This window comes from Pteronotus mesoamericanus, unplaced genomic scaffold (genome assembly GCF_021234165.1).
Source record: "Pteronotus mesoamericanus isolate MK-2021 breed Mesoamerican mustached bat unplaced genomic scaffold, CSHL_Meso_final contig_181, whole genome shotgun sequence".
In the NCBI taxonomy this organism is placed as follows: domain Eukaryota; kingdom Metazoa; phylum Chordata; class Mammalia; order Chiroptera; family Mormoopidae; genus Pteronotus; species Pteronotus mesoamericanus.
Genome location: NW_026555077.1, coordinates 5,204,018 through 5,218,160, shown reverse-complemented (window position 1 = coordinate 5,218,160; position 14,143 = coordinate 5,204,018). Strand labels below are relative to the sequence as shown.

Genomic DNA, 14,143 nt, shown 5'->3' with positions numbered 1-14,143 from the left:
CCTTATTTAGAAAATGTGATCTTTAAAATTCTTTCTAGCTCCAACATATATATGAATTTTATGAACTAAAAATATCACAGAAAAAACCTTAAGGTTAAAATATTTAACCTATAAAATATCTATTCAGATAAATATGGATTAAGCTATTATTTAAAAAGTAACAAGTCACCTTTACTTTCTGTAATTTTCCATAAAGAGGGGGTGAAATATGTAAATATAAACATCCAGATATACAGGCAGTACACTACATTACACATTACTGGATAAACACTGTGTTAATTAGATTAAGGATAAAGTTTAACCTCAACTCTGTGAGGTTAACTAAATAGTCCATAGATGAATTTTGAGAATATCATGGTAAACCAAACAAGGTAGACAGAAAAAGTCAATAAGCGTATGATTTCACATACAATGGAATCTAAAACTGAAAGCAACAAATGAACAAACAAGAAAAATAAACAAACAAAAACTCATAAACACAAAACAGTATGTTGGTTACCAGAGGGAAGGGGGCTTGGCAGTAAAAGGATAAAGGGTCAAATATATGGTGACGAGAGATTTGACTTTGAGTGGTGGGTACACAATGCAATATACAGATAATGTATCAGAGAACTGTACACTTGAAACCTATATAATTTTATTAACCAATGTCACCTCAATTTTAAAAAATCATCCTTGATATATAGAGTATCATTTCTATGCCATTTACTGAGTCCAATCACATATATTAATTTTTTATACATCATAACTAGTCAAATGATAGTTTCTTAAAAATAAACAAGAAAATGCTTTTTCAACTTGTTGCCAAGAAAAGCTAATAACAGGCAGAATTGATAAGATAAAAAGTAAAATAGGGGTCACAGACTCAGATGCTTTCAGAGGCAGTGAGGCAAATGAACTAAATGTGTGAAGTAGCTTTATGTAATACAATAGAGAGTGGAATAGGTTGGTGATAAAAGAGTAGCGCACAGTTAGCCTAAAAATATCCTAACTCAAACACAAGCAACTTGTGGTTTTCTTGTAGGAAAGATAGCCCTGACTGATGTGGCTCAGTGGGTTGGGTGCCATCCCGCAAACTGAAAGGTCACCAGTGATTCCCAGTCAGGGTACATGCCTGGGTTGTGGGCCAGGTCCCTGGTTGGGGTGTGCAAAATGCAACCAATCAATGTTTCTCTCCCTCTCTTTCTCCCTCCCTTCTCCTCTCTCTAAAAATAAATAATAAAAAGAAAGAAAGATAAACATTTTTATCAATTAGCTTGCTGGGATATACAGTACTTCAAAACTATTCCAGGTAACCAAGAACCTGGTTGAATTTAAAGAGAACATTTTAAAATCAACAGTACTTTCATAATTTAAATAAATAAGAAAACTTTACATCTCTTTTCTATTAATTCAACATTCAAGGGCATCTCTTGCTAAGGTATTATCAATATCCTTTAATATGTTGGTATGCTATTTTTATATACCAGTGCAAATTATTTTTTACTACTAATTCTTTACTTTAAAAAATACTTAAAAATACTTTTTAATACAAAGATTATTCATTTATAAAATCTATAAATCCTTTAATTTAGTAGAAAATGCTTAAGAAAATTTCAATAAATGACAGTGGGTTTAAAATAGAAGCCACACCCAGCACATTGACTTTCTTTTCAGCTCTCTCTTTAGACCTGAGAGATTATTTCCATGATGTTCATACTTCCCTAAAAAGTGTGTCATTCAGAGAAAAGAAATCACTTATAAATAAGATGGAATAATAAATGTGATTAGCTGAATTCTGTGGCATTTTCAAGCATTTTTCATGAAACTGAAATATATGATTATTCCCAGCAATTCTATTTTAGATATAGACCCAATAAACTGAAATGTATGCAAAAACCTGTACAGAAATATTCATAGTATTGATAATAGCCAAAAATTAGAAGTAACCTAATGCCTATAAACTAATGAGTTGTTAAGCAAATTATGATAACCATACAATGGGATATTATCAGCCATAGAAAAGAAATACTGATACATAATGCAACACAGATGTATGCTAAGTGACAAAAGCCAAATAACAACAAAAAAGCCATATATCATTTGCTCCCATTTACATGAAATGTTCAGAATAGACAAATTTATAGAGACAGAGATAGATTAGTATTTGTCAGGGGCTAAAGGACTAGGGAATGAGTGCTAACGGATTATGGATTTCTTTTGGGGGTGATTAAAATGTTCTAGAATTAGAGAATGGTTGCATACCTCTGAATATCCTAAAAACACTGAATTGTACACTTAAAAGGGTAAATATAAAAAGCCCTGGCTGGCATGGTTCAGTGGACTGAGTGCCAGCCTCTGAACCGAAGTGTCGCCTGTTCGATTCCCAGTCAAGGCACAGGCCTAGGTTGCAGGCCAGGTCCCCAGTGGGGGGCGTGTGAGAGGCAACAACACATTGATGTTACTCCCTCTCCCCGACATCTAAAAATAAATAAAATCTTAAAATTTTTAAAAAATGGCTTAATATAAAAAATAAAATGGTAAACATTATGGCATGTGAATTATATCTCAATAAAGCTTAAAAATAAATGGTGATTGCAACCTATTAATTGAATTTTTAAAAGACTTCATAGTCTGCTAAAGAATGATAGGATCCAGTACACCTTGCATGTCTATGTGCATCATAGTGAAAATTATTTTTGAGGCAATCATTGTTTCAAAACATCATTTTTACTATAGTTATAAAACAGAAAACAAAACAATTTTTTAAATGTAAATATATTTAAAAATTAAAACACCTAAGAAATGCAATCTATGCATATGAAAAAGTAAAATATTTGTATGCATAACAAGTAGTAGCAACATCATTCATAAGCAGCAGTTAGTGTTTATTTTCCCCATATTTTGGTTTAATGCCATTGTGGTAGTTTATTCATTTTAGGGAAATTGCATAAGGTACATATAGCATATTATGAGTAAGTTACAGAAGACTGTGTAATTGGAAAATTAATTCCAAATAACAACATTTCCTCTAAAAACATGTTTATTATTAAACAAACTAGTGTAAACTAGTGGACAACAAAATGTGCCTATAATTTATTAAGTCCAAGATATATAGTCAACTTGCATAAAATTACATATGGCATTTTAAAAACAGCCTATTTCTAAAATGTCAGTAACTCAGGCAATTGGGATTTCCACAGGAGATAAATTGCCATTAATTTCCTTTTTATGGAGAAAAGGTTCACCTCGAGAATATTACAACTATGTTATTAACAAATGCTACAGCATATTTTAAAAATCAAAATGGGGAAACATATGCATGAGGATATTCTTTTATGGGTACCAGCCCTGTAGCAGCACTTCAGATAGTGATTTAAATCTAGTTAATCACATTTCCAAATGACTTGGGTTTTTATTTTCTGGAAACACATATCACATGTATAGTTTAAGAATTCAAATTTCCATTATAAATGAGAACCTACCAAACTGATAAAGATATAAGAAATAAAGTACTTGTATAGTCTACTATTTTATTAGAAATATATCTACTAACTCCACAAAAACAAATTTTACATGTAAGCAAAATACTAAAAATTTCTGATTTTGAAGAAGTGAAATAAAATAGAGTGAATGGTCTCTCCTCATCTCTAACTGTAAAAATCCCTTTTGCCTATTTATTTGACCCGTCTCTATTCATGCAATTTAATGAACCCTCAAAATAATTTACATGTTTTTATACAGAATTCACATCTGCATCAGTAAACTGTCAGTCCTTTTATATTTTCAGTGCCTTATCAAAATATGGGTAACAAAGTTTTTCATTCTATGAGGCAGGAAGATGTTTCCTAAGTACTTCTTTGGATGATGAGGATATAGAATCGGGAAAGGACACCTCAAATTCTATTAGAAGGTCACCACGTTGGTCAGGATTTTTTGGAAATGGCAGCCCATATCCAATAATTCTTCTCCTCATTCCAGGTTTCACAATATCATTTATTGACATAGGTATGGTTCTTCCATCCATTGTTGGCACATTAATTGAGCAGCCACACAGTGCCTGAAATGCACAAAATAAAATCAACAAACTTCAAAATTTAAAAGTCTAAACAATACTATTACCAGATGTAAAAGATGGTACCACTATGGCATAATTTTAACCTCCAAAAGAATATCAATTATTATAAGACTATTTTCCCATTAGATTAGGACATGCACAATCAGACATGTTACAAAAAAAGAAAAGGAGAAGGGAAAGGAAAGAAAAAGCAAAAGAAAAAGAGAAGTAAAAGATGTCTTTCACATTGCCCTGGATTGGAATGGATGGTTTGAGGCTTTTATTACAACATTCAAGATGCAGGGATGGAATGGGAGGAGGAGAAAAATCAGGACCGGAAAGAACAGGCGAGGAGCAACTACCGACTTCTCTGAAGGGAAAACGTTAGGACAAGAAATACACTTACTGTTTTAGTCAACAAGTGTTTACTGAATACCTACTATATGTCACACATTTCTGCATACGTAGGGACCATGAACACAGATCCCATCTCAAGGAATGCACAAAGAACACAGAAGCAAACTAGTAATCATAATACAGTATAATGTTGGCACAGAGGTATGTACAGAAGTCTCTTGTGAGAGAAGGGGCACACAACTTACCCTCTTAGCTTCTGGGAGTACAGAATGCTTAACCTAAACATTAGACGAGCAGTTGGTATTGAGGCAGAAAGAGGAACAACAGTGTTCCACAGAGTAGAGCTCAGGCAATGACATAGACATACATAAGACAATGATAGAGCAAGCTTAAGGAAATGCATATACATTAATGGGTAGAAACCAGACTTAATATGACCTTTTATGTTAAGCTAAAGAGTTTGGATTTTATGATAGATGCTATGTGGAGTCATTTAAGAATTTTAAGCAGGGAAATGACATGGCCATGTTTGCAGAATTATAATCTGAGAAATAATGCCTAAAAATAGAACAAATAAGAACTCATGTATTACAGCAATACCTTTTTAAATTATTTTGTATTTTAACATAATTTTGGTATATAATTATTACTCCAAATTAACAATTTTGGGGGAAAAAAATCTTATGCATGGATTAAGGTGAGGACGTATTGTAGATCTCATAAATCATACTTGTAAAAACAGAGTAGAGTTAGGTCATTATTAGGCCTCATAGTACATAATCCAGTTAGCACTTAAAATTGGCATTTAAATTGTTAAGATAGATAACTAAACTTTGAATATATAATTTTATCCATAAAAGATATATAATAGTACTACCAGAGGGTTCTTATGAGAATTTTTAAAAATGTGTAATAAACATTACATAAATCTCAGCTGTTGTTTATCTTTCCTAGAATCAGATGTATAATTGTTTGGTGTTAGAAAGCTAAGTTTTACTTCTTACCTCTCGTAAACTAATTTTAGCAGTATAAATTATATTTGATCCATCCCTTTTAAATTTGGGGTGATCTTTATCTTTAATAATAAAAACAATGTCTGCTGGAATACTAGTTGGTGTTTCATCTCCTTCCCTTGGAAAAGTAATTTTGGTGCCTTCTTTCCAACCTTTTTTAATCTCAATAGTAAGAATTTTGTCCTCAGATCTATAACTCCTTCCATCAGGGTTTAACCTTTTTCGAGAAATCTTCATCCGTTTAGTACAACCACTATATATTTCTTCAAGTGATACTCTAAGTTCATGAATAACTGGAGGATCTTGTTTGAGACGGGAAGGGCCCACAGAATTCCTGTCTCTCGGATATCCATTCATGCTGAATCCAAAGGGACTGAAAGGATCTCCATCTACTTCCATTTCTTCAGAATCTCTACCACCACCCATCCGTCTTCCAAAGAAAATTTCAAAGGGGTTGGAACCTCCAAAAAATGCTGCAAATGTGGCATGAGGATCTCCATGAAATGTGTACCGGAAGGTACCTCCTTGTCCATCAGTACCTCCTGCTCCTCCTTTCAACCCTAAATGAAGAGATAAGCATGAAATAAAGTTTGCAACTCTTGAATGTTAAACTTGCAAAAATTGTATCGATCTTTCAAAAATTGTATTACTAATAAACTTTAGCCAACTTGGGTTGTAATTTATTCATACCAGCCAGAAGTGCCTTATAACTAAATATGTAACAGCTACATAACTCCTGATTGTTCCATCCAAAGTTAAAATTTTAGCTTCAAATTCTTCCTCCAAATACCCATCTTTAATGATAATTTATTCCTGATTCTCCACTACACAGATAAATAAGAAAATAAAAATTCAGAAACCCTTACCTCATGAGCTACTGGTTTGACACTCTGAAGTGTATAAACTTAAGGTTTTAAAAGATGTCAATTGAAAGGTCTTCAGTAATCAATGCAAAATGTACACCCTAAATCTTTAAGTACCATTATCATCAATGACCACAACCATCAGCAATACAAAATACCATATTCATACTAACAAGTTTGACTTCAGATCATCTTTTACTGTTTAAGAATTAAAACAAAACTTTTTCTGTGGCTGAAAACTACTAATAATATGAAAAATGGTTTTTTAGACACTAATATTGTTATCACTATCCCAGATAAAATTGTTCATCTAGGCATCCTGTGTGATAAATTAATTTGAACAGCATTTAAATATAAGACTGAATAAAGAATTGTAAACCTTCCTGACACATCAGGCTTTTGGAGTGGTTATTTCTGTCTATTGTGGACAACCCACTCCAGACAAGTCAGTGACCCTCTGACCCTGTTCTCTAAGGCTCAACTAAATAATATGTAGCTTACAAGAGATTACATATTTGAATCATCATGTCCATACATACCAAAGAAAGATTCTACTAAAATCCACAAAACAATAATATAATGATCTTTTAAGGGACCAATGCTGACAAGGGTTTATATCATTACAGTATCAATAAACTTTCTGAATGAGCCATATGGGTATTCCTGACCAAAGAAACAAGCAGGAACAGAATCTAAAAATTATAACTGAAAAATTCAGAGATTAAGAGATCCTAATACGTTCAAATAGCGAGTAACCTGAGGGCAGGAAATATTGTATTCATTTTTGCATTGTTCTTGCATACAGGGCTGAAAATGACAGGCACACATGTTTACTGAATAAAGGGAATAATCTATTCTTAAGATCTCCTACATACTCCTACATATTACAAACTTTAAGAGGTATCTTGAGTGTCAGAATAGAGAAGAGACAGAAGCAAAGCAATATAAAGCATAATCATACATATACATGTATGAGATATTTAATAATAAAAAATTCTACTCGACTCACTCAGGGCTTAGTTTTGCATGTTTTATTCTACTTTAGTATTTCCATTAAAAAGTATACATGTACTCTACTTCCTCCAACAGTCTTAGCTGGTCTTTCAGTTTTTACCTTCATCCATGAATAATCTGGAGAGAAATCTAATAATCTGAAAATTGTCAAAATATATTTTGAATAATATATCCAAATAGCAGTTAGGGATATTCCTTATAGGAAGAGAATGGTAAGTACAAACAGGACAAGAACTTTTAACATGCAACTAATTAAAAACTTCTTCTAATTAAATTTTAGAGGTAAATTTACAACTCCAAATGTTAAAAAAATAAATAAAAGCTAATACAGATTTTTTTAAATGATAGGGTATGTATATAATTCAAAGTCATAACTAATGTGACAAAACCATTAAATTACTTCATCTTTCATTTCACAAATATAACTCAGTATAATAATTTATAAGTTAACAAAGTAAATTTATCCCTAGCTGGTGTGGCTCAGTGGATTGAGAGCACCAACCTGTGAAATGAAAGGTCACCAGTTCGATCCCCAGTCAGAGTACATGCCTGGGTTGTGGGCCAGTTGGCCGATGTAGAGAAGCAATAGATGTTTCTCTCACATACTAATGTTTCTCTCCCTGTCTTTCTCCCTCCCTTTCCCCTCTCTAAAAATAAATAAATAAATAAATAAATAAATAAAATCTTTAAAAAAAGAAAGTAAAACGAGTAAATTAGCTGTCAATCTAACCCTCTGCAAGACAAAATCTAAATGTTTGAACCCATAATGAACTCGTAAAAAGAAAAACATGGATTTGGCTTTCCCCTAAAATCCCTTTCCTCCCTTGCCAAAAACAGTCACTCCATCAGGATTAGAGTCCCTGAGAAGATTCACATACTATGTAAAATGACATGTATCAAAGCTGACAAAAAACCTCCAATGAAGCCTTGAGGTTTTTCCTTGACACTAGTCAACTACATTGCTCAGATGAATGACAAGGCTACTAAAACGACTGAGAAAATTCAACCAAAATTCACACTGCTACAATATAACATGAACTATTATGCAAGTATCACACTGCTGAGCACTTGAATTGTAGTAGGCATGCCATCAACTACACAGTCAACTCTTTTATTATGTACTTTTTAACAGCTCAGGGAAAATTTTAAAATTCAACTGGATTCCCTCTGCTATTCAAAATGTTCCCAAACACCAGCATCACTTTGTGTGATCAAGGAATGCACTCTACAATCAACATTTGCTTATGCTTTAGAAAGACTGCTGTTATTTAAAATACAACCAACCAACCAATGTACAATCCAAAAACAAATGGGTCTTTGGGATACTACCCACAACAAAGAATTTCACCAGTTAGTTGACTAAAAGTTTATCAAAAGAAGGTGCTTTGGAGAAGAATTAAAACTTCAAAGAACAAATAGTAAGACTTTAAAATAACCCTCACATTAAGAAGATCTAATGTAAAAATCCAGTTTAATAGCAAGACCTAGAGACACTAATATGAGATCCTTTAAACAGTTTTAATTCATAAAAATCCAATGTACTTACTTTTAGAAATATATAGTAAATAAAAAGATCCAGTTGATTAAAAAAAATCAAAGAAGAGGGTATAGAGATTAACGTACTAAATAAAAGTCTAATCATATAAATACTACCTTTTGGTATTTAAAGTTATTGATTAAACCATAAACAGTAAATGAAAAAAAGAAGGCATAAAGAAATGTTAAAGAACTAGGATACTATAAGGATGTGTTATTAAAAATTGTTTTTAGTCTTTTAATACAAACTTGTGTTGACATCCACTGAACAATGCAGAACTAAACCTGAAACTTTCGGGGAGAGACTGGTTCAAAATCAAATTTTAAATTTCTGTAGATCTATGTTTTTTGTTTTCAAATGGTTTTACTATGTGGAAAATTTCCTATTTTTTAAAAATAAATTTTACTACATACCATAAAATTAACTCATTGAAAATATACAATTTGATGATTTTAGTAAAGTTGGAGAGTTGTGCGAGCATCACCACAATAGTTACAGAACATTTCCATCAACCCAAAGAGTTCTCTAGCTTCTATTCATAGCTAATCCCTGTTCCTACCTCTAGCCCTAGGCAACCACTGACATGCTTTCTTTACAAATTTGTCTTTTCCATATATTTCATATAAATGGAATCATAGACTATATATAGTCTTTTACATCTGACTTCTTTTATTTAGCAATGTTTTTGAATTTCTTCCAAGATGTACGTAGCAGATTTCATTAAATTGGTCCTTTTAATTGCTAAGTAATATTCCACTGTGTGTGCACACATGAGTTAGGGAGTACATACATAGTATATATCACATTTTGTTTATTCATTCACCAAATCATGATACTTTTGACTTATCTCCAGTTGGAGATCATTACAAATAATGCTGCTATGAACATTCACATCTACGTCTTTGTGTGGACCTATATCTTCATTTCTCTTTTATAGATTCCTAGGAGTGGAATTACTGGGTCACATAGTAAATTTAAAACATCTCTATTTCTATCCAACTTTTAAAAAATATAGCATCTAAAATTGTGGATATTGGAGAGTTTCACACCATCAATAAATTGGATCACTAGTTCTCTAAATTCCTAAATATGTAATTTAGCAAATTCAACTCATATACTTCTCAGTTCATGGTTCCTTCCCACTGTATCAGACCTTGAAACAGTGTAATAATTTTTAAAAAGTATATCAGATAAATTAGTAATGGTTGCAGTCATAAAATTCAGTGTTTATTACTGTCAGAGAAACCCACTGGGCCATAGAACCAGGCCTGCAGGCATGAACAGATCCATGAAAGACAAAAAGAAAAATATTTTCCCACATTTTCACAGTGTATCTAAAGGAAGTTAAAAAAAAATTATGAGACATTCTGAATAAAGGGCAAATACGTTTTTCTGTAAAGAAAGAATAATTTCTAAAAAAAAGATTCAAATACAGTAATTTTTACTTTAACTATTTTCAAGTATCATAACTAGAAAATACTTCTGAATAATTTTTAAAATATTATTTAAAAACTTTAAAAACTTATTCTCCCCTCATTATTACTTCTATTGCTTATATAAATTATCTGAGTCAAGAGCAAAAAAAGCCCTGGCTGGTGTGGCTCAGCGGATTGAGTGTCAGCCTGCAAACCAAGAGGTTGCCAGTTCGATTCTCAGTCAGGGCACATGCCTGGATTGCAGGCCAGATCCCCAGATGGGGGCGAGTGAGAGGCAATCACACAATGATGTTTTTCTCCCTCCTCTTCTCTCTCCCTTCCCCTCTCTCTAAAAATAAACAAAATCTTAAAAAAAAAAAAGAACAAAAAAAATTCAGGGCACATAGATGATCCTGCTTTTGGTTTTTGGGTTTTTTTAATAAACTTACTGATGACAATCAGTAAAAATCAAACTGGAGAAATATCACTCAAGACAAATATTATCAGAAGGTAATGTTATATGAAGAAAAATGTACCATATGGTGACTTGAAAATTTTGAAGACAAATATCCTCAGTAAACACTAAGTCTTATGGCTTAGTCATAGAAAAAATTGAGCTATCAGTGAGATATGAATTAAAGCAGGAGGTATCTGTTTTTCCATGGGAATTTATATTTGTGGATTTTATTTTTAATTACATTTATTGGGGCTAAATTAGATAATAAAATTATATAGGTTTCATGTGTACAATTCTATAATACATCAACTATATTGTGTGTTTACCACCCCAAGTCAAGTCTCCCTCTATCACCATTTATTCCCTTTATTTTGTGGATTTCTTTACAAAATTACAAAAAATAAGTTCTTCAAAAATAGTACACTGTTAGTAGTATCTGATAATCCTATTTAGCTTTTGAGATGAACTATATCATTTTGAGTAGTATGGCAATAGGAGCAAGCAGGATTAAACTGCCAACTACTTGCTTTTTTCAATGTTTACTTTATTAGAACCTAATACTGCAGGTCCTCATCACACCAAAACTAACAGCAAAAACTGCAATTTTTGGCAACTCAGATCAAAAAGAAAAATAAGGAAAAAAAAATCCTCAACACTTACTCACCTGCTTATCTAAATTTAATTTTTAACTCAAAACGAGCAGTCACTGTCTCACTGTATTTTAGGATATATTTCTAATTAGGAAAATTATACATTAAATGCAATAAAAGAAGAAAAGAAATAATAAAAGTGGTTTTCATAACTACAATAATTTAAAAGAGAACATTTGGGGAAAAATAATAAAACAACTTAGTCCTGATTTTAAAAATGGAAAACCCCAGAAGTTGTAGGTATTAAAGTACTTTTGTTGTTGTTCATTAGCAATTTAAAATAGACTTATGTTATAGCTGCATTTTCATGGAGATGACAGAAAAATTTAATTTAAAATCCAAAGTTATAAAAGAATCTTAAATACCCCATTCACTTTATTCAACTAGTTTCTGATCTCACAATGCAAGAAACAAAAGTATAGCAGGGAGAGGAAAGGGAAGTTGTCATTCTCTCCTCTGAACTGGGATAGTAAAATTTCAAAAGAAATAATGTCACCTAAAAGTAAATCATTAATTGTGCTAAGTGGCCATTTTAGGTCAAAAATTGTATTTCTGAATTCTCATTTTCTTGGCACACAATTACTGTTTACAATTAAGCTAAAAACTTGTTCTGGTATTTTATGACATCAGGAAAATTCTTTCCTCTCCAGGCAGAATGCCAAAACAACTAGAGCTGAATGCCCAGGCCTTCTGTTTCTCAGAGAGACGACTCTCTTGTTCAGGCTAAACTAGCTTTGCTATGGGAAAGGCAAAAAAAAATTGTTTTTGTGAATAAAATATAAACTACTTAGTATTTGAACCGGCAATCATAAGATTTTAAATGACTGAAGGATCTTTACTGGTTCTGGCAGAAAATTCATTAAAAAATAAAACAGGTTGCATAAGACTTTTGACACAATTCATTAATGTGTATGAGAATTTAAGGTTTCTTTACAAATATACGATGTTACTATTATAAATCTAATGGTAGAATATGGATATTGCAAAATGCCAAAATCTAAAAAAGGCAAACAAGTATATTTCATTCACAGTCATGTAATATTTATATGATCAGAGGTAAAATTTTGTTTTTATACATTATTTATCTTTCTACTTTTGATATGTCTAATAATTTAATTTAATGGTAACCAGAAGATTGAAAGAGGAAGAAAAAGGGAGAAAGACATTCAGCTTGAGAGACAGAAAAATATACACAGAATACTTACCTTCCTCCCCAAACTGATCATATATTTCTCTCTTTTTAGGATCACTCAATACTTCATAAGCTTCTGCGACCTCTTTAAATTTCTCCTCTGCCTGAGGAGATTTGTTCTTGTCCGGATGAAATTTGAGGGCTTGTTTTCGGTAAGCCTTTTTAATATCTTCATCTGAAGCTCCTTTTTCAATTCCCAAAATGGAATAATAGTCTTTCCCCATTTCGAATGCCTTGAAATGAACTTAGATTTCCCTTTGTGAAAGAAAACAGCGTCCCCAGTCTTAGCAATACGATTCTAAGAAAAATAAACCAAGCTGGGTATTTTAAAAGTTAAAGCAAATCAGCAATTCAGCTTCGCTGTTTTAAGGCAGCAAGCAGACAGCCTCTCCGTATTTAATTCCTTCCCCAACAGCTCACTTACAGATAAATATACACTACACAGGAGACAGCCTCCTTCTAGATCCTCCCATTTTCACTACGTGTCTCTGTACTTTCTAGAACAGCAAATGCTACAGGACGTCACTTCCCCAGCTGCCGCTAGTCAAAGTACTGAGCTAGGTTTTCTCCTCCTCCAGGATTAACTATTCATTTTCCTTCTGGCTCTACCATTTTAATTTCCTTTTTAAGAGGCCAAATAGATTAAGAAAACAGTATTTCAGCATAGAATGTCATAAGTACACATTTTTTTAAACTCCATTCTAGGTAAAAAGCACCAAAAATAATATAGCTATTAAGTATCCTATATCATTATACAAATAAAAGTACCCATGAACTTATTTAGGTTTTCAATTTCAAGTTATTCAAATGTAAGATATACAGTACTAAAATATGGTTTCTTTAAAATAAAATTTTCAGAAAATTTGTGTCATTTTCAAAAACCCTGGGCTCTATCAATCAAAAATATCAAGAAGTCAATACACCAATTTCACATTGTAAAAATGCTTTATCATAAACATTCAAAGCAATATTTTAAAACAAGTTAAAGGACTTAAATAGAATTTTTAAAAAATATGATTTTAGCTAATGATTTTTAAATACTTTTTTGTAGTATACAAAAGTTAATAGTTCTGGCAAACTAATAATTATGGAATTTTCATTTCTGACTTTAGTTTCTTCAACTAAAACAGAATGAGACACCTGCATTCCTAGGGTCACTAAGGAACTTTGGTGCTATAGAAAAGATAGGAGAAAAGTATCCAGTTACAGACAGTAAATACTCAGGTTTCTTACGAGACTTCAACTGGATCAGCTTAAAATCTGGAAAGCTATTTACCAGGTAGTCATATGAGAAACATCTTTTCTTTTAAAAACACATTATCCCTAACTATAAATATCAATTATTGTTAAAGATTTTGGAAAACAGAAAGAAAAAAAGATTAAAATAAAAACATCTCTATCATACCACTTTAGATAATCCTTTTTGAATGTTAATGTTATTTCCTTCTAATCCTTTTTTTCCTATGCATATTTATGGTTATTGTAGTTTTGTATTTTTTTATCAACAAATTTTATAGCATATCATTTATATACCATTTTGATGCCTGCTTTTTATATATTTTTTTGATATTTAAGAGAAATATTTTCAATGTATGTAACTAATCTTTTA

General features: G+C 31.8%; 1 protein-coding gene across 3 annotated transcripts in view; it reads right to left on the bottom strand.

Moving 5' to 3' along the window:
- Positions 1 to 2,690: 2,690 nt before the first annotated feature.
- The window catches only part of DNAJB4 (DnaJ heat shock protein family (Hsp40) member B4), a 52,674-nt gene continuing 41,221 nt past the window's right edge, over positions 2,691 to 14,143 (bottom strand). For 2 of the 3 annotated variants that reach the window (XM_054566893.1, XM_054566895.1), the window contains exons 4-6: positions 12,548 to 12,789; positions 5,398 to 5,966; positions 2,691 to 4,039 (exon numbers count right to left, since the gene is read on the bottom strand). In XM_054566893.1, the coding sequence (XP_054422868.1) occupies positions 3,806 to 4,039; positions 5,398 to 5,966; positions 12,548 to 12,758 (1,014 nt within the window). In that variant the 5' untranslated portion in view covers positions 12,759 to 12,789 and the 3' untranslated portion in view covers positions 2,691 to 3,805. Of the gene's footprint in view, positions 4,040 to 5,397; positions 5,967 to 12,547; positions 13,041 to 14,143 lie in introns of those variants that run through there. The other variant, XM_054566892.1, reaches the window with a different exon arrangement.